This window comes from Myxocyprinus asiaticus, chromosome 28 (assembly GCF_019703515.2).
Source record: "Myxocyprinus asiaticus isolate MX2 ecotype Aquarium Trade chromosome 28, UBuf_Myxa_2, whole genome shotgun sequence".
Taxonomy (NCBI): domain Eukaryota; kingdom Metazoa; phylum Chordata; class Actinopteri; order Cypriniformes; family Catostomidae; genus Myxocyprinus; species Myxocyprinus asiaticus.
The window spans coordinates 3616582-3643194 of record NC_059371.1 but is presented as its reverse complement, the minus strand read 5'-3'; the positions used below and the strand labels follow the sequence as shown (position 1 = coordinate 3643194).

Sequence of the window (26613 nt, the reverse complement as noted above, 5' to 3'; positions counted from 1 at the left end):
ATTGTCTGTAAGTGGTTAAAATCAAATCAAATCAAATCAAATTAGGTTAGCTAGTCTTCTAGCTTCAAACAACTTAGTCATTGCTATCTGAGGTGTTCATGTCAAACAGAAAATATCACATACATCATATAATTACTACAATTATAAACTATATATGATGTAATACTTGTAAATTGTAGTAGTCCAAGTAGCCTAAATGAGAATACACTGCACCTGCACGTTAAGATGTAGAGAGTCTGACATTTTGATCTTCCCATTCTGAAAATAAAGTTGTATTTTATGATTTGATTGTGAATGGAAAAGTTTCGCCGACACTGTGACACTTACCGAAACATCAACATTCTGGTTCACATTGCAAAACACATCAAGAAAGCTTGAGTCTGTCCACTTCATTTAGACTGCTCACTTGGACACCCAGTCATTCTTGACGCAAGTTTGTGCCACTGCAGAGTAAGTTAAAAAAAAAAAAAAAAATGTGTTCTTTGGAATCCTCACATTCATTTGGAGTTTATTGGTACAGAAAGACTGCACATAGGCCTATATGGAATTTACCTTAGAGGATTGCTCTGAAAAAATCCACAACCTTTGTTGTTGAACACTTAATATGCTGTACACTGCAAATAAAAAGTAACACATATTCTATTTTACTATTATCATTGTTTCATATCCATATATTTTATTCAACCCGGTCTCATGACAAGTCGTAATAATAGGATGAGATGGTGAGTGGCTTGTGTAAAAACGTATAACTTTTACTCCCATAGAGGAAAATAAACAAACAAATTATGTTTTTAATTTTTTTTTTTGGTATGTCATTTCTGTACAGGTAGCCTCACCAAATGGAAATGCAAAAACAATGACTGTTTTCAATCAGATTACACAGACACTCCCCCTGTCTTTGATTGGGCAGACAAAAAGATAGTCGTGCCACTGGTTGAACCAATGTGTCAGCAATATTTGAAAGCCCCACAGAGTCACAGTGTTTACTTTTTTGGGACATCAACCTATATATGGCTAACTTATAGCTGACTCTGTATAAAGATGCTGGGATAAGACACAGAGAAAAAAAAAAACATATTTCACCATTACATTTCAATTTCTCTGATTTTTGCTGAATGTATTCTTTGTTTGCACCACAATTATTATATTTTCTCCTAATTATTTTTTGGCAAGTCAGTGTGTCTTATCCAACATCTGTGGTTATTTTCACATACTATGTGCCAAAAACACATGGTGTGAGTCACCCAGCGGCATCCAGTCTCCGTCGGTCATCTGAGGATATGGGTTTGTTTGTCTTAGGGTTGGAGGTGTTTTGATTGCGGTTGAGTCAAGGGGAATAGCCGAGTCTTAAGCGACAGCTCATCGAGGTTGACAAAGGTTGTTAAGTAAAATTCCTGAGCTGCTCTAACAAAAGGAGCATTTCACCATATGTTTCAGCTTAAATTCCAGAGGGGGCCTGTCATGCATGGGGTCTACAGTACCTTATCTTGCCCATACTGTGACAGGCAGGGGTTCGGAAGATGAGCACCTCTCCTTTAACACCCCACTGCACCCTTCCCCCTGGCCCTTACATGAACTATTGTGTTTGCATGAGTCAATGATGACTTTCATTGAGTTCACTATTCTGATGAGGTGCAACAACAGCATACAATCAGCTTCTACTAAATCAAGTGGAATCTGCAGCACATTTGACAGACAGAGACCATAGCATCTTGGACTAAAAATGATGTTTCATGAGTCATGACTTATGATGTGAAACTTCTCATTACTCAAAGGGATGTAAAACAGACTCAAATTACTTGCAACATTAAAGTTGCACGAATTGTGTAACACTGTACACTCAAATAGTCCTACTGTAAAAAAAGTTAGCTATTTTAAACAAATACTCATTTTTGTCTAATTATTATAAATGCAGTTTGTACCCTGAAAACCCTATTAAGTTAACTCTGCTCAAATGACGGAGTAAACCTGCTCCCTCAATTGAATTGAATAATGGTGTCACCAAAACTTGTGTAATAAAGTTCACTTAATTTGATCATTTTAATTGAATGGACTCAAATTTTGATTATACAATAACACTTAAATAATGAAGATTATAACTGATTCTAGGTCAATTAAATAAATGTATTTCTCTACTGAAATGTATATATGCCTTCAGTTGCACATGTACAACAAGAACTGAAATAGTGTTAAAAGGGTCCAACTTGACCAAAAGAGGACACAGATCACCCTAATAGTGACATCACGCCAAACAACCATATTTGCAACATAAATAATACTACAAAAAGGATAAAACCTCTATGAATTCTTAATAACAACTATTTAAATGCCTCCATATGTTCCCTTTATTCCCTTCAACAAAATTAAATAATTCAAGCCCAAGGCATTGTGTGTATTAGTCTCAATTTTGTACTCAATAGTTCAAGTTCTAAACAATTGAAATCTTAAGGCTATGTATTTCTAAGAAAAAACGTTTAAGGAACTTAAGGATATTTGAGTTACAAGCCCAAAACTAGACATTTTAAGTAATGTTTAATAAATACAACTTGATTTTTCCAGTAAGGACAACGTTAGGGTACTGTGATTCTGTATTAATTGAGAAACTTGTTGTAATTTTATACATTTAAAAATGCATTTGACACTGCAGCCCTGTTTATGCACTGCAAAAAGATAACTTAAAGGAAATGGTGACAATTCTGCACTACTAATACATTCAGATGAAATTAAACCTAACATGTTAGCCAACAAGTTAAAAAAAAAGAGAAATGTTTGTGTCCATGTTATTTGCCAACAAGAAAAATACTTTTTGTGCAATTCTGAGTCAAGCAATATAATACATGAAAATCACAATGCATAGCAGCCTCAGACATGTATTTACAAAGATCAAATACATCCACAAATACCCATACACAGCTGTGGAAGTACATTATGATCAGATGTCTAATCTTGATGAAGTCATTTGAATCACATACAGGTTCCGTGGTGAATGAAGCTCGAGCACTGGGTCAGTCTGTCTCCTGCTGAGCAACACAAGAAAACATCTGTTCACAGCTGAGGACATTTCTGTGCTTATATCCTCTCTGTGTCCAGTTCAAAAGATCATCTGCACTCTGGTCAGAAAACACAACCTGTGACTGTTTTCTAATGTGCACTGACAGGCATGACATGCAGCAAATTATGTGAAAGCCGATTCAACACTAAAACCTTTTTTTTTTTTGTGTGTTTTTGTGTTGTTTTGGAAATGCATTTATACATTTTATTTTGTATAATGTATTGTGTTTCTGATGGTTGCATTTACACAAAGTACTCCTACTCGTTTTCAGCAGCAGCAGCAGCAGCAGCAAAAAAAAAAAAAAAAAAAATTGCATGCGCTATATACATCATTTATTAGGCTGCTATGAACTACAGCCTACCTATACCCTTCAAATCCCATACTGGTTATTGTCGTGTTTAAAATGGGAATTGTTTGGGTGTGAGATGTTGGAATGTGCCTGGTATTTCCCTGTCGTTTGTAATGGATTTTAGGGGCAGTGGTGCTCGTTTGACCCGCGCCTGCTTGGCGTCGGTGTGAACGGCGCGTGAAGAGCTGCTAACATGCGCCACATTCCTCAACAATCTGCGCCATGCACAGGTGCAGCACATGACAGGAATACTAAATGACGGCAATTAACACCCTCACAGTCTAATCTGATGGCCATTGACTGTCACAATGACCAAATTCATTCGCATAAGCACCGACTGAGTGAGTTCTTTGCACCTCATTTTCCATTTGGTCTGAGATGGGCAGTAATATATGGGCAGTGAATGTGCCTGAGGCTGGAGCAGAACAGAGGAGGATTCAGCACGGACACTTTGTTCAGAAGAGCCGGTTAATTTTCAGCCGCACCCGCTGAGCGCTTCTCTCGTGTCCCGCGGTGTCCCGTGCGGGAAATGAAGTTAATGTGTGTCCTCTCATCCCGAAGAAGAGGGATAATAGGAGCTTGTGCTCCAAACGACTGTAAAATCTCATAAGACCAGCAATTGTGCTTTGTATCACATCTAAAGCACGTTTTCCGCAGACACAGTCGCCTACCAATTAAAGCTAAACGAGACGTGTTCAGTGCTTTACAGTCTGGTTTCAAGCAAATTCTGCATTAAACATAATTCATAAAACATTAAACAATTGCTGTGTCACGACAGTGGTAAACACTATTTTCAACCTGCTTTTCCCCATTAGTTTAAAATAAAATTTAAATATAATTATAATTATTAATAATTAATAAATGAAAATTAAATGTGAAAGGGCATTCCTGGATATCAATAATGAATAAATAAATAAATAAATAATGTATTTTTAGTTATTTAACAAAACATTTGTGCAGAATATTATTCATTCATTTTTACTTATTCTGTCTGTGAGCAATTTTAACTACATTGAATATACAGTATATATATTTTTTTAAATCACATCACTGTCAGCATTAAACAGCATTTGAACAGATAGTCATTCTGTAAATACATGAATCAAAAACATAGTGGTGAACAGCAGCATTTAGGCAAACTAAAATTCAGCAGCAAGAAGACGTGAAATGATGCGGAGGATATCCTGCGTGAAACACAAATGAATCGTTATAGCCTACACAGTTCATCTACACGAATCATTCGAACAAACCGATTCACCAAAATGAATCAGACTTCCCAATGCTTTAAATGAGAGGGAGAGCTTCACTTACATGAATCGTCCAAACGAACTGATTCACTAAAACGAATCGGACTTTCTAATGAATCATATGAGAAAGTGGTTTAGAAGAAAGCGTTTGATCAGTTTCTTCTCCTTGAATACTGTGCATATAAGTGCTCATGGATGAACGCGTCCGGAAAATGTTCAAATGTCGGGACATTTTGCATCCAGGAATGGAATGTATTTTCCCAGAATAGACGGCCAAAAAACAAGGACGATCCAGAAAAGTCCTGGACTGGTGGCAACCTCTCACAGCCCCTTTTATCTTCACGTTAAAATTAAATAGGCTAATCTAAATAATTAAATAATTACATGAATAGCAGTCTTCTTTATTTGCTATTTTGTTAAATGCAAAACCTTTGGTGAGCGATAATTTAAGAGAACACATATTTATATAAATAACTTGCGTGATTTAAATTAGAGTCTGAATGCGGAGATTTGAATATTCAAATATTCTTTTCAGTAAAGAACAAATGATTCGTAGACGGCCGTAATGCTAACACACAAATTAAATGAAACATAGGCTACTATGCATGCATAATGACGGCCGATTAAATGCAAATATATCAAATAAGTTGTCAGTAAATGGGCGGGATGGAGCTCAAACCCCTGCCGCCCCTTTCCCAGCTCAGCCTCATATGAAGGGACTCGTCTGCTCTGAATGGCAGAAGATCATTTGCAGCTCTCAGGAACTGTTCGAACACCACTGGACATCTGAAGCGGACTCTGATTCTTCCATTGAGTCTGAAATCCAGTTTCTAAAAACTTGCGCTGAGATTTGACGCAGTGGAGAATATTTTCACAAAATGCCTCGCTCATTTTTGGTCAAAAAGTATTTTTCCAACAAGAAGCCCAACTACAGTGAACTGGAGAGTCAAACTGGTGAGTCGATAAGAGCTGTTTGTTTGTGTGTTGTCGTTGTATAAACAATAATCAAATCAAAACTTATTAAACTGATAAATGAAATTGGCATATTTCCTGAAGGCTATACTTTAAAATGTTTAATTTTCCATACATAATATACTTATTTTATCTATATCATTAATGTAAGATTACGATTTCATTGTTTGATTTATTATTTGAAATTTAGTAGGCTAATTTATTTTATTTTTATACAAACTGCAGGGTTAATGCATTTCAGAATATTGCCTCGCATGTAAAATCTTTCTGTGCAAAAAAACTGGCACACTATTGTTCATTGTCATATTGGGAATAGTGGTGTCCGATTTACTAACAAATCGCTCTTTTGAATGACTCGATCGAACCAATCCACAAAGCTTTGGTAGATCACCCAACAGCAGTTCTGATTCTAGTGATATAATATATTTCAAAAATCTTGTCAACTATTTGTCTTTATGAAATAGCCACTTACTTAGTAATAATGACCAACATTTAGGACTACTTAATAACTCCCGCTTCAGTTCCACTCAAAAAAGTTCCTAACAAATACATTCTGGGCTAGACAAAAATCATTCCCTCCAGCCCTTAATGTTTTGCCCTAGCAATGTCCCTGCCCATCAGAAAAGATGCCTTTGTTTAGAAGTAAAACTGTGAAATGGATGCAGTTAACAAAAAGGGAACAATTATAATATCATTCACGTTATTATTAATACTGCCAACGCTGTTAGTGGTGTTCTTAACAATGCTGTTAAAAATAATGTTGGATAAATATTTGATGCAATCTTTAATAATTTAATAGGAAAATTACTGTTGACAAACTGATCCATTTTACAAGAAGAAGAAGAAAAAAAGAAATAGTGTGAAATGCTGCGCAGAAATTTCTGGGAAAATTTTTAAGCAATGACTCGGTTGTGAATTTATTTTAGAACTGGTTTTATGAAACAAATCTTCTGAACGAACCGATTGGCTAAAATGAATTAGACTTAGCCCCACTACATGTAATTAGTGCTGCTAACATTTAGGCATTTCAATCTGATTTAGATGACTCAAAAGTGAATCAGAGTTTGTGCAACTTTCTGAATATTTGAATTGCTCGTGATGTAGAATCCAAACAAAGTAGCCCATTACTCAAAAAAAACAAAAAAAAAAACACTTGAACAGACACCTGACCCTCCGTTTCTCACTCGCTCTCCCACAGACAGCCGGTATGCCGTCATTCCACAATGCTTCCCTCTGGACAACTCGCCCACCAAGGGCGTTGACTCTCTGGTGCCCGCCTACACATCCATGCTCGTGTGGACCGCCAGTGCCCTACCCCTAACTTTCACCCCAGTCTCACCCAGCATCCCCTCTCCTCCTGGGCCTCTAGACCTGAGTTCCCAGTCCAGTTCCAGCAGTGGAGAGGAGGATGATTGCCGTACGTCCGATCCCCCCAGTCCAGACCCAACTGACCGCTTCCAGTGCGCCCACTGCGGCAAGACCTGCAGCAGCCCGACCGCCCTCTCTCAGCATCAGCTCACGCACTGCACCGCCAGCCCAGAAACGGTCGTTGCTGTGACAGGAACGGCCAGTACCACGACTAGAGCTGCGTTTCACTGCAAGCACTGTTCTAAAGAGTACAGCAGCCTCGGTGCACTCAAAATGCACATCCGTTCACATACACTGCCCTGTGTGTGCACCACATGCGGAAAGGCTTTCTCCAGACCCTGGCTACTGCGAGGACACATTCGCACGCATACTGGTGAGTTCCTAGTGCATGGTCTTCTCTATAGTGAAAAGCATCCTTACTACTTTTGCTCACATTAAAGCCCAAAGTATACTTCTGTCAGATACAAACACTAGGTGTCTGCGTACAGGACGAATGAAACAAATTTGCGGCATCAGCAGGGTGCTTGAGCACTGTAGGCGTGCAGCCTAATTTTTTTAAGCACACATACTCTGAACGCGTCTGGAATTATTTCCACTAATTAGAGGGTCCACAAGGTGGCAACACTCACAATTGAGCCGCTGCTATCACGGAGAAGCGCTAGAAGAAGATGTAATCGCCACTAAACAACAGGAGAGAAGTTAATAACAACAATAGTGGAAGTACATGTAAAGAGTGAATGTGTGAGGAGGTCAGGAGATACCTGCAAATGTGTAACTCGAGTCTGAAGGACTATTAAGACATCTTTATGAGTCCAAACTCCTGAAGAGAAATAGTCCAGTATTTCAGAGCAGTGGTAGCTGAAGTAAATGAAGTATACATTTAGAGGCTGAGTGTTTGACTGAACGCAGACATTAAGCGTTTGCATCAAAACCAAAGTATAATTTGGGCTTTAGGGTTAGGGATTTGAACAACCATTTAACCCCATGATTGATACCTCAATTTATGTGGCTTGTTTGGAAGAGGTGTGCTGTTACTTTACTAAGCAATCAAAACAATCAAACGATTTTACTTGGTGGACAAAAAAACTGGTGAAAATTCCCATTGACTTATTTGAAAGAGGGACCCGCAGCATATCTAGGGATCAGAAAATCAGACTAGAGAATTGAGGGTGGGCTCTCTTGACCTAGGCTAGTAAGCAACCACCTAGAACACCCTAGCAACCACGTAGCACCATCCTAATAACCACCCACAATATGTAACCATTGTGGCAATGAGTTTTGTATGGGCAAGCAATAAAGTGTCTTTTATTGCCTGACATAAATTGGTCAGCTGAAGAGTTTAGAATGCATTATAACCATAAACATACTTTTGTTAATTTATCACTATCATTTATCAAAATTAGCCATGGTTTTACTACAGTAACCATAGTTACCATATGGATTCTACAGTTTTACTGTAGTAAAACCATGGTTAAATGTATCAAAAACATGGGTTCTGCCAAAAAACATGGTAACTACAGTCATAGTACTACATTTATGGTTACTACAACATTACTATACTTAAATCATGGTTTATATATGGTTACTACAGTAAAACTGTACTTAAACAGTAATTCTGTAGTAAAAACTGTAGTAAAACCATGGTTAATTGTATCAAAATCATGGCTTCTGCCAAAAACATGGTAACTAAAGTCATGGTTACTACAGTTATGGTTTCTACAATATTACTATACTTAAACCATGGTTACTATATTCATACAGTATAACTGTACCAAATCTATGATCTAATTTGACCATGGTTTCCACAAAAAAACAAAAACATGGTTACTACAGTCATGGTTACTAGTCATGATTACTACAATATTACTTAAGTATTACCATTGTTACTTAGTTATTACAGTATTACTGTAGTAAACCCACGGTTAATTGTATCAAAACAATGGATTTCTGCCAAAACATGGTTACTACAATTACGGTTACTATAATATTACTAATATGTAAACCCATGGTTAATTTTTGTAAGGGATTACCCATGTACATATACCCTTTTTTTATCACATTCAAGGCTGTGTGCATATTGAAATCAAACTTTTTTTTTATATCTGTTTCAAGGTGAACGTCCCTTCTCATGCCAACACTGTAACCGGGCATTTGCTGACCGCTCGAACCTGCGAGCTCACCTCCAGACCCACTCTGAGGTGAAGAAGTACCAGTGTGGAAACTGTTCTCGAACCTTCAGCCGTATGTCTCTCCTGCACAAACACACCCTTTCTGGATGCTGTCCGTCTGTGTAGAGAAGAAGACAGTTGCCTTGCATCTTCCGGAGTTAATCTGGGATAGGTTTATGCCCTAAATGAATGTTCGGACTCATTTCAAGTATGAGATATTTTTTAAAAGCACAATATCCTTATAGTGCCTTTTGATCGTACAAACCAAAGGAGAGATGCTATTTTTCTACCAGTTTTAGTCTTAGAAGCAAACAATGTCTATAATGAGGGTTTATTATACATAGTTTGCTGATTTTTGTCGTTTGCTCGCTGTGGATTCCCAAGATGTACCTCGGTGCCGGCTGGTCCGACACTGTGAGGGGGCAGCTGCTTTAAAGTGTGTGTGTGGGGAGAGAGGTCATCTCTCACCAAGATCTCTGCAGACTCCCAGGGATGTATTGAGACAGCTGTCGAAATGCAGGCCTGTCCACAAATGCACTGGCCTGTCCACAAATGCACTGGCCTCGAATCTGCTCTCCGTTTGTGCTGTGCCTGATACCAAAGACCTGTTTTGATAAGAAGTTCAATTAGGCTGTGGAATTTGTCTCTGTAATTTGAGCTTCAAGGCTTCACTTAAGGTCCCCTGAATTTGCAACTAGACTCTTCAATCAGCATCAGAATGATTTTTATTTTGTCATGTAAAATGTTTTCTAAAGACTGACAGGGTGTTTACTCAAAAGCACAAGGCTGTTACAAGGGTCATTTCATTTTAGCTGTTTTTTATGTGCCAAGTTTTCTCCAAGCTGTCTCAACTGCTGGGAAATATGCAGTCTCGCAGTTGAGGAAGACTTTCCATGAAGCCTGTATCATCTTGATCTACATTTATTCCAAGCCACAATGATATATAAAGCTACCTGTCAACAAATAGTTTCTATGTTGGACGTATAACAAAAACCAAATGCTATGCAATCTTTTTTGAGCAATGGTATTTTTACTGTGTCTCCACTTGCTATTTTTTCCAATAAAATAATTTATGTTTGTTTAACAGAAGTGTCTAGTTTGTGTTTTTCTCAAAGGTGATGTTAAAGAAAAAGTGCTAACACTACATTACATGTTCTCTTTGTCAAGAGTTTATAAAGGGGTTTGTTAATGACTAATAAATCATTTACTAACGCATTATAAATCATTAATATAGCATGCATAAAAAGGGCGACTTTCATGCAATACTTTCCAAATAGTGTGAATTAAGTTCATTCTCTTTCACAGCAGATATCATATAATAAAGCCTGATTAAACCAAACTGAACTTTACGGACAGGTTTCTAATGTCGGCAACTCCTTAATAAATGCTTTATATGTGTTCACTTTACAATAAAACAATAAGGTATTTTAGGTTACTGATTTTTAATAAGGTTTATTAAGCATTTATAACAAAAAGGTACAACAGGTCATAATTTGGCAGGTATTGCATGAAACTCATCCTTTTTAACCATGTTTTTATAACTGCATATAAATGATTTATAATGCATTTGTAAATGACTTATTAGTCATTAATGGACCCCTATATAAACCCCTAAAAAAGGGAATATTAATTAAATGTATTACCATAAAAATTCGTGCAAAACTGAAAATTCTGTCATCATTTACTCATATTCATGAATTTTAGTCAATTTTACTCTGACTAAAATGTTATATAGTGTTAGTCGACAAAAATAACATATTTTAGCTGAAGATAATGTGCAAAATGACAAAAATATCAAAATGTAACTGACCAAATTAATATACCTATTTGCAGTTACTGTATATAAACATGCATCAAACATATTAAAAGATTAATATGTTTAATACGTCTGGTTAAAACGTGAAAACTGTCATGAAAACCGGAGCTCTTGAAATTATGGCATATAATTAATCTACTGAAGTATCAGCTACTTTTAGAAGTTACTCTGTTGTGAATTTCTTACGTTAAGACAGTTCAGGATATTGCGTTAAATGTAGTGTATTTTTATGGAAACAGCGTATTCACATCGCAAGTTACGCATTCTGACTAGCACACACTTGCACACACTTTCTGCTCAGGCAAACACTCATGCAGCACAAACACAGTCTAGCTGACACATGGCCAACAAATGTTCATGTCTGACACACTGCAGGTGGAGACAGACCGAAAGAGAGGCAGAAGAATTCGTAGAAAAGAAATGAAGAAGAGAAATGGGCCAGTCTGCACCATTCAGACCAGTAGATCCAGCTCTGGGCTCCAGCACCTCAATCTGTCAAATAGATAGAAATGCCTCCCCGAGGGGAAACTGAATAAATGTGGAAATGCCAACAATCTGTGCACCAAACCTGGCCAGAGTTTTGAGGCTTTGAGTTTTGTAGACCTCCTCCACAACTTTTCGACAGCAATCCGAATCCACAAAGCCCTTGTGACCTGAGCACTGACGCCAGGCAGTCGTGCTGGAGTAATGATGCACTTCCTCTGCTGATCTGGAGGCTCTGTTAGTAATGTTAGTTGGATATGTAGGGGCACACTTCAAGCAATATTCTTTGTTAAATACAACTTAAGCTCTATCAGCAATCTGTGAAATGCTATCGCTTCACCACAGAAAATAATTTAGATGCAGTTTGAAAACAAACAAACAAAAACGTACAGTAATACAAAGCAAATATATGGGGCCATTATACAGCACCAGAAAAAAGGTACAAAATACGCAATTCATTACATGGTTTTAAAATGATGGCCATAACAATTCCTATAAGTGTTTGCATAAAGGCAAATTTTTACTTCCGTATCGAACCTACAGTGTAGGTACTTATTCTGGCAATGTTCTGGTGAAATGACCACTAGAGGCGCCACAACATCGACTTTTATTCACTTTCACAAAAATCATGAGTAAAACGGCTGATTATCAGTTCATAAATACTTACTTTTCACCCTTTTCCTCACACAATGCTATGACATCTAAACACTTTTACTATAGCATAACTTGCAAGGTGAAACATTGTAACATTTGCATTGCATCACCATCTACATTTACAAGCTTGTTTCATCGTGATCAAACTGCGCAGTAGCTCAAATGATAGAGCGATGCACTTGCGATGCAAAAGACTGTGATACGAGTCCTGAAGATGTATGTGGGTGGGTGGTGAGATATGATTGGTGTTCAGTAGACTGAAGTCATCTGGGCTTGTGGGTTTGATGTGGTCAGTCTGCACTGGAGACATGAAGTCAGACAGAGTACACATGGAGGATTGAGCTGCCCCCTCAAACACATGGAGTCATGTTCACAGAGAACATGAGAACTGTGGGTGGGTGGCGAGATGGATGTCAGAGGATGATGTCATTGTCTTTGAACCCTCGGAGGGGCACAAATCTGCAAGAATGCCCCATGGAGCCAAAAAATGTCCCATCGTACCTGTGAGGCGGTGAGATAATGTGTTCATGAGGGTTCATATCTACGGACTGGAATATCTTAAAGACTTGGGGGTGGACTCTGTTGACTTGAGTCAGTATTCAGTCATCACCAGAATTAAATGTATGGATTTTTATTTTTAATGTTAAAACACTTTCTCAAAACATTGTTTGTTTGAGCATCCCAACCATGGATTGCGTTAATCGGAAATTCTCCGTCTGATTTTTTAAAGCATAGACAGAAAATTCCAAATGCTGGCCATCATTTTGACAGATAAAAAAAACAAAAAAAACAAAACAAGGAAACCATTTAAACCTAGTGTATCTGTTTTGACTTCACACTCTATTTTTTTTCTAGTTGCATCTAGGTGCTTTTTTGAGTTGGCACAACTAAATTGTCCAGTCAACTTAACATATTAAGTTGTGATTCTATTGCCTGTGTCTCTCATGAAGTAACCATCCTGCAGTGCAAAGCTTGCAGGGTTTACTTGACAATTAAAGTTTGATTTACTGGACACTAACTTTACAGTGGCAGGTCTTAAAGTTCAGTAAACTAAAGTTAAGTTGTTTTAACTTACCTTACTTTAAGTTCAGCTAACTGATTAAATTCAGCCAAATAAACTGAAGTTTTTATAAATACATTCAATCAGTTCAGATTACTTTTAAATTAGTGAGATAAGCTTATCCAATTAAGTAAAAAAAAATGTTTTTATAGTGCAATATCTCTCACCTCCGCGGTGTGTGTGCCCTGTTTATTGCCTTGTATTAAGATGTTTTTCGGGTGATCCGATCACAAGAGGACAGGAGTCATCGGCATTTACACCTGATCGTAATATGTGTCTCTTCTGACGACATCTGTTCGGATTTCGAGGGGAGTGTCTCTGATTTCAGGACTGCATACATGAATCATTACGTCAGTGTAATCTCTTTCTGCCAATTATTCTTGCATTTAATCTAAACGCAAACATGTCATTTACAGCAGAATTCTCTGTTATTTTAAAGGAAAACCTGTTTTAACTATGCTGTGTCTAACTTGATGTGCTTGCTTCTCATCCGTGTCACTTTATGTTTCATTTTCCGACCAGATGGTAATTTCCTTTTAAAGCCACACGTAACTTGCAAAATTTAAAAATCTGGTTTTAGTGCAGCGGTTGATTGACAGGTCAAACTTTCTTCCTCAAACTTCTGTTTCAACAGACTTGCACTTGGGGAGTCAAAAATCTATCATATAACCACTGTCATGTACAGTACATACCATTATAATGTATGCTATGCCCTTGAATGTAGCCCTACTGTTTATGAAATGAAAACAAGTATGACAGATAAAAATAGACCATGGCGGAAATTTTACAACTCAGTTCGTCAGTGACGGATAAAGATTTATTCTAGCGCAACCTCTGTTCCCAACCAACCCGACACAGCAACATTGACCCGATCAATGGAGTGTGAGTTTAGGGTGGGATAATTTGATTGTCTGACAAAGTGAACATAGTGTTACTGTTTGAAGACAGATCTTTTTGGTGACACTAGTGGTGCAGAAAACAGAAATCACACACCACCTTTAAATGTATAAATATGTTGTTCAACACATAGATGATAGAATTAGACTTTATTTATCCCCTAGGGGAAATTGAGGCATTAATGCAGTAGATATAAATTAGAGAAATAAATGTTAAAAATGTTTAAAATAATAGAAAACTGATTATTTTACCCAAAATGTGTGTACTGTGTTTACAGTATTTACTGTATGTTCATTAGAGTATCACGTCATTCCACTCATGTCACCTGTATTGAAATCAGTTGTGAATCGAGACTCTTGTGCGATGTGTGTGAGTTGGTGCCTATATACAGCATTCCAAACCCGTCTCTTATGAGGCTCCACTTCAGTAAGAATGCTGCCATAGAAGACAGCTGCATATGTAAACGGACGTGACGTTATTTAGAAAAAAATCTTGTGTTTTTTAGTTCGTTTCAGTGGTTCGCAACAGCTTGCAAGGGCAAACTTTCAGGAAAATTCTTACTGGCTGCTAAACACGTTCTTACTGCCATTGGTCGTTAGGTGTGACCAGGAGCTCCACCCACTTTGAAGCCGACAGTGAAACTTTTAAGCGAGCTGGTGCAAATGTACCTACATCTGTACGATTGTTCATGCAGAGACATTTTCCAAGATCATGTCATGCGAGTTTTTTCTTTAATTAGTCTACAAAAGGAATAAAATCTTCTCAGATACTCTTAAGTGCCCATTCACTTATGTGCCATCTGCAGAGAAAGCCATTCACACATCTGCCAAAAGATATGCCTCTATCATCATTCTTTTGTCTGTATTCTACCCATTTAAACTCTTTTATACACCCATCTTTGCAGTAGTACCAGTGCCATCATAAATTACAATAACAGAGTGAGATTGGCGCATACTGTGACCGTGTATATTACGTTAGTGCATTAGAGCCATGAATGCAGAATGCAAACAAGACAAATTACACATTATCTACTGCATATATTACTTTCCATCAATCATCGAGTGGTTAAAGCAGCTTCTTTTACTGACCTCGTGTGAATTGTACTCATAGAATGAGTCATGAAGTCATTGATAACACATTTTAATGTCATATTAGTTGATGTTTTACATGTAGTCTTGAGCATCCACATATTTAAATGCTCCTCTAAACACCTCCCCCAGCGGTGTAACCGAAGTCTAATTGTTCACAAACAGTATGTCGTTGCTCAGCTTTTACAACTTCTTTTTGGCTCTGAGTGAAGAACAAAGAAATATTTCACTGTGAGTGTGCCTTAAGTGTGAATTTAGAACTATTAAATCATTATTTAAACTCATTATATTTTATTAGGACTATTATTTGGATAATGTTGGGATGTTTCCCTTTAAAACGTCATACTTATTATTTTCTCTAACGTAGTGCTGACATTTATAGGAGGACAGTGGTCTAAAACCAGTTTCTTGTGTCTTACACAAGAATGACTTCTTTTATCTGTTGTTGACCTAGTTTAACCTCACTTTTCCTTTCAACTCATTCTCTGTCTTTCATTCTCCTCTCTGCAGGCCTGAGAGCTCTGAGTAAGGGACACAGGAAACAGCTTGTCAGTCACATATAAACACTGACCTTTCTGCAGTACTGATAAAAAACATCTGAAGCCTCTGCATAGAGAAGTGTGTTCTGTTAGCTAGAGAAAGACCAGTGGAGGGAATAGTTCAGTTCAAAAATTATTTTTCTGTCGTCATTAACTTTCATGTTGTTCTTAACCTGTAGGACTTTCTTATCTCTGTGGAACATGAAACACGAAATGTTGAAGAATGTACTGGGGCTATCAAGCTCAAAAATGACAAAAATGCACCATAAAGGACTTCATACAACTCTTGCGCTATATTCTTCTGAATCCATACAATAGCTGAAAATTAAGTTGTTATTCACTTTAATTCTTACCTTCCACCATAGCTTTCAAATCTTGTTTGGTTACATTCAAGACGTTTCGCACCCATCATGACGGCATGTTGTTACCGATACTTCAGGTAACCTAGGTTTGACCACATTATTCTGACTCACTAACAAGTGTCATAAAAAAATCTAGAGTTCTGTCAAACTACTCGCAAACTTTCCTCAAATTTGCAGCAAATTTGCCAGTCATTATGTTGAAATTCAACCAGTAGTGGTGAACCTGCAGTAGAACCTTTGGCAACAATGGACAATTTGCCACAAGTTTGCATTGCATTCTGAGGTTGCATTTTTCCCTCTAACATTACAATTTTACTCCACGGATGGTTAGGTTGAGGTTTGGGGGGTGGGGGGTTTGGGTTGGGGGGTGCAGTTTATAAAATATACATTCCTCTTCAGTGTCTCACAGCCCGTAGAGCTGAAAACAACTTGCTTCACAACTCGCTTTCGGCACCCCTCTGTGGACATTACACCCAGAAAATGCAGCTCACATGTTTTCATACGCTCAACAACACTTACCGCTTTGGCCACTGGGGTCAGCGTTTCGAATTTCGGTATGCACAGACCGATTTTAGCTAAGGAAAATTCAACCTACTGTTTCCGATTTTACAGTGAGATCAGTCTGTCGCACCAGATTTGACGGCAATGACGATCAGTCACGAGAACCAAAGACACATATTGAAGAGCCATAATTCAATGGATCTCAATGCGAATAAGATTTAAGAGTACGAAAAAGAGCAGCCAGGACATTCTGCAAAACTTAATCTTTTGTGTTTCACAGAAGAAAGACCAGTTTTCGATTTTGACACTTTCAGTTTTGGATTTAAACTGGGAATGTTGGTCTTCAGTGTGCAGTGCAGCGGCCTTTGGACTGGTTGTAGTCGTGCATTGCCTTTAAAAGGGCATATTTGAGCGTTGATGTCCTTGTCTTGTAATGTTTGAGGTGGTGGTTTAAAGAGCTGAGTCACAGAGGATCGTGTTAGAGCCAGGAGCTGTTATGATGGTTTGGATTACTAACAGAGTTCTGGGTGACTGTGCTCTGGTGTTGGTGGATTACCCACATACTTGGACTCATATGCTTATTTCTCCAGTATACTCTCTGTATTTTCCAGATGCGCTCCTCGTTTTAGAAACTGCTCTGGCACGAGCAATGCTCCCTACCTTTTTTATCCCTTGTTCTTCTTCAGTGGTCTTCAGAGTTCTTAATGTCCCATAAATAACTGCTTATGGAACTGCATCAGATAAACATTATCAGACCTACTTTATATTAGGTGGCCTTAACTACTATGTACTTAACCATTAGATACAATGTACTTATTATGTACATACATGTTGTTGCATTGTAAATTACTTTACATTTGTAGTTACACTGATAAACTTACCCTTAACCCTAACCCAACCCTTACCCCAAAACCTAACTCTAACCCCTAATCCTAACCCTACCCTTACTCCTAAACCTACCTGTACCTCAACATCAGTAGCAATACACGTGGGAATTTTGCAGAACAACATGTAGTTACACAGTAAATACATAGTCTTGTATATATTAATGTTAGTACATAGTAGTTAAATCCACCTAATATAAAGTGTGACCACATTATCAAACAAGTGCTGGTACTACCATGATTTTTGCACATGTACTATGGAAGTACTTTGGTATTCTTTAAAATACTATATATATACTACATATAATTAGCATGGTACAAACAACCTGTTATTACAGTCATATTTACTTCAAGCAATCCAGAAGCATTTCAGAGCCATAAACAGACTGGTCAACCATTATGTTGAGTCAGTTTCAACAATGTTTATAATATTTGTATAGAACAGTGTATGGTGTGTATAGTATAAAGGATTTGAGGCTCTCAAGTGCAGTCACCTATAGAGCTGAGACAAACAGCTGTTATGCAGCATGACAGAACCAGCACGCTTAACTCTAGTGTTCATGACTTCAGGCCGTATTGCACAATCACTGCAAGAGGAAAACAAAATGAATGTAATAGCAAAATTCACAATTACAGAGTGAAAAGAGGGCAGGTAATTAGAGTTTTTGAGTAGTGAACATTCTGCCAATATAAATCAAGATTTTTAAATACTATTTTAATAGTAATATGTTTTATTTTTTATTTTATTTTTATTTATTTTTTAAAGTATGGTAACCCCCTTTAAACTATTTGCATTCTCTTTAAAATTATTATTTATATTTTCCAAATAATGGATGTTTTTTTGGTTAATTTGTGAAAATACAAAGTATACAATATATATCCTTACAGAACTGCTTGAGCTCAGCCATATTCTTAGGATGTCTGGTGTGAACAGCTCTCTTGACGTCATTCCACAGCATCTCAATTGGGTTAAGGTCTGGGCTCTGACTGGGCCACTCCAAACAGTGGATTTTCTTTCTTTCTTTTTTTTTTTTTTTTGAAGCCATTCTGTAGTGGATTTACTTCAGTGTTTAGGGTCATTGTCCTGCTGCACCACTCAACTTCTACTGAGCTTCAGCTGGCACACAGCCACCCTGACATTATATCTTGATAAACTTGGGAATTCATTTTTCCCTCGATGATGGCAAGCGGCCCAGGCGCCGAAGCAGCAAAGCAGCCCCAAATCATGATGTTGAGTCATGAGTTTTTTCTCCTGTTCTAAATATGTTTATTTCGCTTCTCATAATTGGTGCGTTATTGGGAGCAGCGAGAGAAATAATTACTATCATGCATAACTATTTGATTTCTCAATTTATTAGCATTTAATTAACTATTATATGTTCATGTAAAATAAATAAAATTAATAAAATCATTTATTATGGCATGCATTATTATGCGACAATCTATTATAGGGTGACCAAACGTCCTCTTTTTTGGACCTGAACAAAGCGTCTGGTTAGGATTTCAAAATTGCCTCTAAATGTCAAAGAGATTTTTGTAGAGCAACCTCTGTATGTGACCTGTAAAGCTGAAACTTGGATGACAATGGCAAAAAAGTCTGAAAATACAAAGAACATGAACACAGGTGAGGGGAGAATCAAGCACTGAGTCTCTTTTCATATATTATCCATACTCAATATTATGTGACAAGCACAAACATCATCCCAAGGAGAGTTTGTCATAAAATGTGATCTTTAGAGAAGTAGGCTACACCTGGGCACAGCAGGAGGACTGAAAAGTGTGAAGGAAATTTATTTTTATTTTTTTATGGCGTTTGATCTTATCTGTTTTTACTTTACATTGTTGTATTGTATTTTATGGCCATTATTAACTGTATTAATGTTACTATTCATTACATTAATTAAATACAATGTTATTAGTGTAAATTTTGTTATTAATGTTATTGGTTTGATAGTAACATTGTAAAAAAAAAAATATTGCCTCATTAAGTAGCTTCAATGTAGCTGTGGCATGGGGGTGTGGTCATGTGTCTGTCTGCGGGAGAGGGAAAGCGGTAAGGCTCATCACCTGGGCTGTAATTACTCTAACACCTGTCTCTCATTATAGTGATGGTGGTGGGAGACCTGATAAGGCACGCCAGAGTGTCAGAGTGGGAGAGAGAGTGGTAAGGAGCTAGTGTCTGAAAGACTGGCAGCAATAGACAAAAACTGCATCTTACAGTTCCATGAGCCCTATTTGAGTTGGCCACTGAGAGCCGTTTTTCTGTTTTGATCTGTTTGTGTGCGGAGGAAATAAATACTAATCTCAACTGTTCGCTGTCTCCTGACTCCTCCATTGCCCACGAACTAAGATCCTTTACAGTAGCAAGCTACTTATTGATAGTACTTTGTAGTGTAGCTAACTACTTTTTCAAAAGAGTAGCTTGATTGTAGCTGAACTACTTTAAATTATGAGAATCTTGGAGCATGTCAAACTAAAGTTTCAAAGTAGCTTCCCCAACACTGCTCCCTTCACTGTACTTCACCGTTGGGATGATGTTTTCATGTTGGTATGCGGTGCTCTTTTTATGCCATTTGTAATGCTGTGCATTCTTCCCAAACAATTCAACCTTAGTTTCATCAGTCCACAAAACATTTTCCCAGTAGCGTTGTGGAGTGTCAAGATGGTCTTCAGGCGTGCAGCAATGTTTTTGTTGGAAAGCAGCGGCTTCATTCGTGGTGTCCTGCCATGGACATCATGCATGTTTAATGTTTTCCATATAGTAGACTCATGAACAGAGATGTTAACCAGTTCCAATGATTCCTTCAAATCTTTAACTGTCACTCTAGCATTCTTGTTCACATCATTGAGCATTCTGCGGTGTGCCCTTTGAATCATCTTGGCTGGACAGCCACTTCTAGGGACATTAGCCACAGTAATAAATCGTCTCCATTTATAGACAATTTGTCAAAATGTGGACAGATAAATATCTAAGCTCTTCCAGATAACTGTGTAACCCTTTCCAGCTTCATGCAATGCAATATTTCTTGATCGTCTCTTTTTTGCAGGCATGGTCACATAAGCAGATGCTTCTTGTGAATAGCAAACTCGAAATGTTTGAGTGCCTTTTATAAGTCAAAGTAGCTGTAATCTACACCTCTAATCTCATTTCATTATTTGGATGCCAGGTTTGCCAACTCCTGACTCTAATTAGCTTTTGTTGATGTCATTAGCCTAGGGGTTCACATACTTTTTCCAACCTACCTACACTGTGAATGTTTGAATGATGTATTCAGTATGTACAAGAACCATACAATAATGTGTGTATTATTAGTTATAACAGATTGTGTTTGTTCATTTTTGTAACTGAGATGAAGATCCAATTAGATTTTAAACTATTGGTGTTCCCTATCTGTAACTCACTCTACGTTGGTGTCGATGTAGTGACACTAGGGGTCACTCTTGGGAGCCCGAGACATCTCTGGTCTTTGATAAAAGGCCAATGAAAATTGGCGAGTGTTATTTGCATGCCACTCCCCCGGACATACGGGTATAAAAGGAGCTGGTATGCAACCACTCATTCAGATTTTCTCTTCGGAGCTGAACGGTCATGCTCATTGAGCTGAATACTACTGTTCATTCACCTCTGCTGGATCTGACGGCGCATTTCAGCGGCTTCTCCCCCCTCTGCACTGGTGCACTGCAGAGAACGCCCCTGGGCGCTTTGGCGGGAAAACTAGAGAGTATATTTTATGAAAGAGCATTTTTCCCCTCTAAAAGAGTATATATTTCTCTAAAAGAGCGCGCACACGGAACGTCTTTTTAAAGACACGTCTTTTTAAAGATGCTTTTCCGATTGTGTGTTATTCCTGGTTGTGCTCGTTATCTCTCACCTTCTGACAGTCACGATCACTGTCTTTCATGTCTGGGCACTGCTCACGTGGAGACAGCGTTCGTGGATGGTCATGTTCTCATTGCGAGAATATGTCCATGGCAACGTTGCGGTCTCGGCTCGCCTTCGTAAGAAAGCGAGCCACCCCAGAGGCTCCCGCCTCGGTCCTTTTACCCATGGGTATGAGGTCAGCGCGGCTAGCACTGGGGGCGATTTGGGGACCCCAATGGGACCGCCTCCACCGGGTATCCCCCCGCAGACCTCCCATTCCCCAGCACGCTCGTCTGCCCCGATCGGGCTTCAGGGTGAGTCCGCCGGCTCGTCTCACGGCGAGTTCGACCTCTTATTCGGAGCCCGTAAAAGTGATGAGCTCTCGAGCGCAGCATCGGAGAGCGGACTCGTCCAGTCGGAAGCCTCAGCTGGGTTCCTCCCTTCGGGGTCGATTGCCCAGTCACAGGCTAACGTGGAGATGATGACATGCTTTCCCGGGCAGCCGCGAGCGTCAGTTAGAGTGGATTTCACCACTCTTCCCTGAACCCTCGCGGCTCGGTGATTGGTTCCTGGGCTCGCAGTGCCGCTCAAAGCCACGCCCCGCCCCCGTTCCTTTCTTCCCGGAAGTGCATGAAGAGCTGACAAGGTCGCGGGAGGCACTTTTTACTGCCCGGTCCTGATCTTTTCAGCTTCCCCGCCCTCACTACCCTCGATCGGCAATCCCCCGGTGGATAAAGGCGCTCGCGGTGCACCTATGCCCGCAGAGCACAGCCACCTGGCGTGGGTGCCCAAAGCCCCCATCCAAGGCCTGTAGGTTTACGTCGTCTCTGACGGCCAAAGCCTACGGTGCCGCTGGACAAGCCGCCTCCACCCTGCACGCCATGGCTCTCCTGAAGTCCACCAAGGCGCAAAAGGAACTGCACGAGGGTAGTTCCACCCCGGGATTGATGCAGGAACTGTGCTCGGTGACCGACCTCGCTCTCCGAGCGACGGAGGACACGGCGCGGTCTCTCGGGCGGACGATGGCCACACTAGTGGTCCAGGAGCGCCACCTTTGGCTCAACCTGGTCGAGATGGGTGAGGCCGACAAGACACGATTCCTTGCTGCCCCCATTTCCCAGGCGGGCCTATTCGGTGACACCGTCGAGGACTTTGCCCAGCAGTTCTCAATGGTAGAGCAGTAGATGGATGCTAGCCGGTATATCCTGCCCCGGCGCGGCTCAATATTCCGCACCCCGTCTACTCATCGCCAAAGGCGTCCCCCTGTGGTGACTGCACCGGCTCCGCCGCAGCCCGCCCCTTCGGCCCGGCCCCGGCGTGGAGCCCACCGCAGGAAGCAGACGCCACCCGTCTCGCGGCCGCCCAGAACCCATGAAAGGCTTCAGAGCGCCCTTGAGACGGGTGACCCAGGGACAACGAAACCCGCTGCTCTGGAGCTGGTAAGCAGATCTTCATCTTTTTGTTGCCTTTTGCATTTTGCGCTGCATGCCCAAGTGGCTGCAGTACTCAAGAGCTCAGCAAAAGAGGTTTCCTTGTTCCCTGGGTCACGTATCCAGTGTGTATGGCCGTCATCACGACCACCGTCCACCACTCCGTTTGGCAGGTTTGGCGCTTCAGCGGCGGTCTCCCGCCCCTGAGCGCCCAGCTGTGGCACAAATCCACCCCCGATGTGACAGTCTCCACGGGTCACGAGGACAGACCTCTTCCTCCCCTGTCCCAGGCTGTTCCGGGGGTGGTCACAAGGAGCCAGGTAAGTGCTTCGATGTCCTTAGACTCAGCACGGCCATGACGTGGTGTGGCACCTCGAGCTCCGCCCCGCCGCGAGGCCCCACCTGCCGGTACATCCGATGACGTTGTCCCTTTGGTCCCCCTTGTGCGGAACTTGGACGCATGGCTTGCGCTTTCCAATCCGTCACATGGGCTGGTCCGGACCATCCGACTCAGCTGCGTGATTTACTTTGCCGGGCATCCGCTCCAGCCGAGATGAAGAAGGGGTTTTTTCTCTGGAATCTCCATGTCTGGCCCCTGGACGGGACGTGGAAGACCTAAGCTCACTCCCACCTGCGATGGTAGACACGATCACTCAGGCTAGGGCTCCCTCTACGAGGCACCTGTATGCCTTTAAGTGGCATCTGTTTGCTAAGTGGTGTTCTTCCCGTTGGGAAGACCCCCAGAGATGCGCAGTCAGATCAGTGCTTTCCTTCCTGCAAGAGAGGTTGGAAGGGAGGCTGTCCCCTTCCACCTTGAAGGTGTACGTTGCAGCCATAGCAGCACACCATGACGCAGTCGACGGTAAGTCCTTAGGGAAGCACGACCTGATCATCAGGTTCCTAAGAGGCGCCAGGAGGCTGAATCCCTCCAGGCCGTGCCTCGTTCCCTCATCGGACCTCTGTAGTTCTTCAGGGTCTATAGAGAGCCCCCTCTGAGCCTTTGCAGTCAGCCGAGCTTAAGGCACTCTCCTTGAAGACTGCCCTCCTGACTGCGCTCACTTCCATCAAGAGGGTAGGTGACCTGCAAGCGTTCTCTGTCAGCGAAACGTGCCTGGAGTTTGGTCCGGGTTACTCTCACGTGATCCTGAGACCCTGACCGGGCTATGTGCCCAAGGTTCCCACCACCCCTTTAGGGACTAGGTGGTGAACCTGCAAGTGCTGCCCCAGGAGGAGGCAGACCCAGCCCTGTCGTCGCTGTGTCCGGTGCATGCTTTAGGCATCTATTTGGATCGCACGCAGAGCTTTAGAATCTCTGAGCAGCTCTTTGTCTGCTTTTGGTGCACAGCGGAAAGGAAGCGCTGTCTCCAAGCAGAGGATCGCCCACTGGCTCATTGATGCCATAACTATGGCATATCTCGCCCAAAACATGCCGCCCCCGGTAGGGCTACGAGCCCATTCTACCCGTGGTGTAGCGGCTTCTTGGGCCTTGGCCAGAGGTGCCTCTCTAACAGACATTTGCAGAGCAGCGGGCTGGGCAACACCCAACACCTTTGCAAGGTTCTACATCCTCCGGCTGGAACCGGTTTCGTCACAGGTAGTGGCACGCAACATAAGCGGATAAACCCGGGATAGCCGGCCGGGTGTATCGCTTGCACATAGCGCCTTCCACCTCCTTTTGAGCCGAAGATGCGCGCCGTTAATTCCCAGTAGTGTTCACAAAACTAACGCGCTAACTAAGAGCCCGGTTCTGGGGTAGGTGCTCCGCATGTGGCGGTTCTCTGTAAGGCTAACCCCATGCAATCTATATCTTCCACTAATTCATTTCCCTGCTGGCAAACTGCGTCTTCCTTGGGCAGAGCCCCTCTGCCCCAGTCTCCATGTTTGTAGTAACTCCTCCCCCATTGGGCAGGATCTACCTTGAAGGCTCTCCACATGGTTGGAAAGACCATGTGACGTATGCTTCCACTTAAATATCCCCCCCTCTCTTGGGGCGAGGTGTGGTCTCCGCGGTGTCCTCCCCTTGGGAGGGACACCCCCCGACTAGACCTGGCGGCCCAGTCGGATAATCCCCCTTCTTTTTTAGGGAGTGGAAAAAGAGAAGGGGAAAAGAGGCCACGACTGGGTTAAGCCTGTCTCTATCTTTGGGTAGTCGACTTGTCCCCAAAAAGGGCCGTTCGACACTCATAACCGTGTTGGGGGAGGTTACATGTCGACCTGGTGTGCTGGCTATGAGGCACACAGCAAGTCTGCCCACCACACACCGCCAGTTCACGTAACACAGTTCAGCCTTGTGGTGTTTTGTATAGGGACCCCTAGTGTCACTACATTGACACCAACGTTGAGTGAGTGACAGATAGGGAATGTCATGGTTACTGGTGTAACCTCCGTTCCCTGATGGAGGGAACGAGACGTTGGTCCCTCCTGCCACAACGCTGAACTACCTGCTGAAATGGCTGGACCTTATATCGGCTCCTCAGCGTAAAACCTGAATGAGTGGTTGCATACCAGCTCCTTTTATACACATATGTCCAGGGGAGTGGCATGCAAATACCACTCGCCAATTTTCATTGGCCTTTTATCAAAGGCCACAGGTGTCTTGGGCTCCCAAGAGTGACCCCTAGTGTCACTACATCGACACCAACGTAAATACACACAATTAAATAATATTTTCACACTTTTTGTGTAATTTGGCAAAATTACAGCTTGAATTGAAATGATGTCCAGTAAAAATTTTCTGTTAACAAGTGATATTTAACATGAATCTCATCTCATATTTCATCTCAAGCATGCTCTTCACTCTCACTTTTCTCCACTTGTTCAACAAGTACACTAACTTTTGAAAAAACTTTACTGGGGGTAAAATTGTTTGGTGTGGTGGAAATGATGGCAAAACTGTGGAACAGGCATAATTTTTGACAAATTAATAGAAATAAATTTCATACAATATATCTGTTGGGGCCTCTGTATAAATAAATCCATGTGAGATTTGTTCCTATTTTGAGTGTGGACTCATAATTTTTTACCTTTTGCATTATTTTCAAGCCTATACACACCTGAACAATTGAATAATTTTTTTAAGCTTGGACTGGTGTTTGGCACAACATTGTTTGTTGTTGTGCTGACATACTATATATATTGAAATGGTTTATTTCACTCTTTATCACAGTTTTAAATATGTAATAATTAGTATTTTTTATAATGGATGTAATATTTAAAGTCTGAGTCAAGTCATTTTTATTTGTATAACGCCTTTCACAAAACACATCGTTTCAAAGCAGCTTTACAGAAAATCATGCATTAAAAGAAAATGAAACTGTAATATCTATAAAGTCTTAGAGTCATCATTGTGTAGTTTGATTAAATATGATTGTAAATTGTGTATAAAAAGAAATAATTAAATAATAATTTTATTTAGAAAACCAGTGAGCATGCACAAAATTCCATAAGATGTTGGAGAAAAATAACCTTGGGTGAAACCAGGCTCACTGTGGGGGCCAGTTCCTCTCTGGCTAAACAACATGAATATAATGCCAATATTAGTTATGTCTAGTGCAAGTCATGGATTAAAATGAGTAAACTAAGAAAGTGTTAAGGGTCAGTGTTTAAACAAAGATTTTGTATGAACTGTAAGATTAATGACTAATGTCTTTGAAGTTCATCCTGGATTAATTACAGAAGTTCACATAGATGCAATTGTCCTTGTTAGTTAGCTGATGAAGGCTTTTGTTGGCAATTAATTGATAGTCTATGTATTCCATCAAAAGAGTGTAGTCCATCATTAGACCGAGGTGATGCAGGCAGAGATCAGTTAGGTGCATCGCAGTTCAACCGGTAGGTCATTTCGGTGAGATTATCCTAAATCCAAGGTTCAGGCTATGGCA

General features: G+C 40.6%; 1 protein-coding gene and 1 long non-coding RNA gene across 2 annotated transcripts in view; both read left to right on the top strand.

The window, feature by feature from the left end:
* The window catches only part of LOC127418969 (uncharacterized), a 983530-nt gene that overhangs the window by 696921 nt on the left and 259996 nt on the right, over positions 1–26613 (top strand). The gene's annotated exons all lie outside the window — the stretch shown is intronic.
* Positions 5402–10219, top strand: snai1b (snail family zinc finger 1b). Its single transcript, XM_051659886.1, has 3 exons — positions 5402–5602; positions 6819–7361; positions 9101–10219. The coding sequence occupies exons 1-3, from the start codon at positions 5527–5529 to the stop codon at positions 9280–9282; spliced, it is 801 nt and encodes a 266-aa protein (XP_051515846.1). The 5' UTR covers positions 5402–5526; the 3' UTR covers positions 9283–10219.

Bases quoted from the DNA above. Each gene is read 5' to 3' on its own strand.
- snai1b (XM_051659886.1), top strand. From the start codon at position 5,527: ATGCCTCGCTCATTTTTGGTCAAAAAGTATTTTTCCAACAAGAAGCCC. The intron at 5,603-6,818 runs GTGAGTCGATAA...GCTCTCCCACAG, and splicing joins TGAACTGGAGAGTCAAACTG to ACAGCCGGTATGCCGTCATT. The intron at 7,362-9,100 runs GTGAGTTCCTAG...ATCTGTTTCAAG, and splicing joins ACACATTCGCACGCATACTG to GTGAACGTCCCTTCTCATGC.